General features: G+C 54.8%; 1 protein-coding gene across 1 annotated transcript; it reads left to right on the plus strand.

Annotated features, from left to right (window-relative positions):
- The first annotated feature begins 170 nt into the window (after window positions 1–170).
- LOC117799031 (peptidyl-prolyl cis-trans isomerase FKBP2-like) lies at window positions 171–440 on the plus strand. Its single transcript, XM_034651491.1, has one exon. The coding sequence runs from the start codon at window positions 171–173 to the stop codon at window positions 438–440; it is 270 nt and encodes an 89-aa protein (XP_034507382.1).
- Window positions 441–578: the final 138 nt, after the last annotated feature.

A 578-nucleotide genomic window follows, 5' to 3' on the forward strand; every position in this document is an offset into this window, starting at 1 on the left:
TGGGGACTCCAGCAATGCAGACGAACCTGGGGGTGGCACTGCTCACTGTGGCCCTATGGGTGATTTGTTCACCGGTGCTGAGCACAGAAGGTAAACGGAAACTGCAGATCGGAGTCAAAAAGCGAGTGGACAACTGTCCCATCAAGTCCCGTAAGGGCGACGTGCTCCACATGCATTACACGGGAAAACTGGAAGACGGGATGGAGTTTGATAGCAGCTTAACTCGCGATCAGCCCTTTATCTTCTCGTTGGGCACTGGACAAGTCATCAAAGGCTGGGATCAGGGCCTGCTTGGGATGTGCGAGGGTGAGAAGAGGAAATTAGTCATTCCCTCCGAGCTGGGTTATGGAGATCGGGGGGCACCACCCAAAATCCCAGGCGGCGCCACGTTAATTTTCGAAGTTGAGCTCTTGAAGATCGAACGGCGGCAAGAACTATAGCTACGCGTTTCTTCCAGGAAGAGGGGCTTGTGGGAGGGGGTGCGCACGAGAGAGGTGGGCAGACAGGCCGGAGGAGGCACCGGAGAAGGGTTTGTCGATCATAGATGGGCCAAATAAAAAGCACACACCAGATTTGCC

This window comes from Ailuropoda melanoleuca, unplaced genomic scaffold, assembly GCF_002007445.2.
Source record: "Ailuropoda melanoleuca isolate Jingjing unplaced genomic scaffold, ASM200744v2 unplaced-scaffold40939, whole genome shotgun sequence".
Classification (NCBI taxonomy): Eukaryota; Metazoa; Chordata; class Mammalia; order Carnivora; family Ursidae; genus Ailuropoda; species Ailuropoda melanoleuca.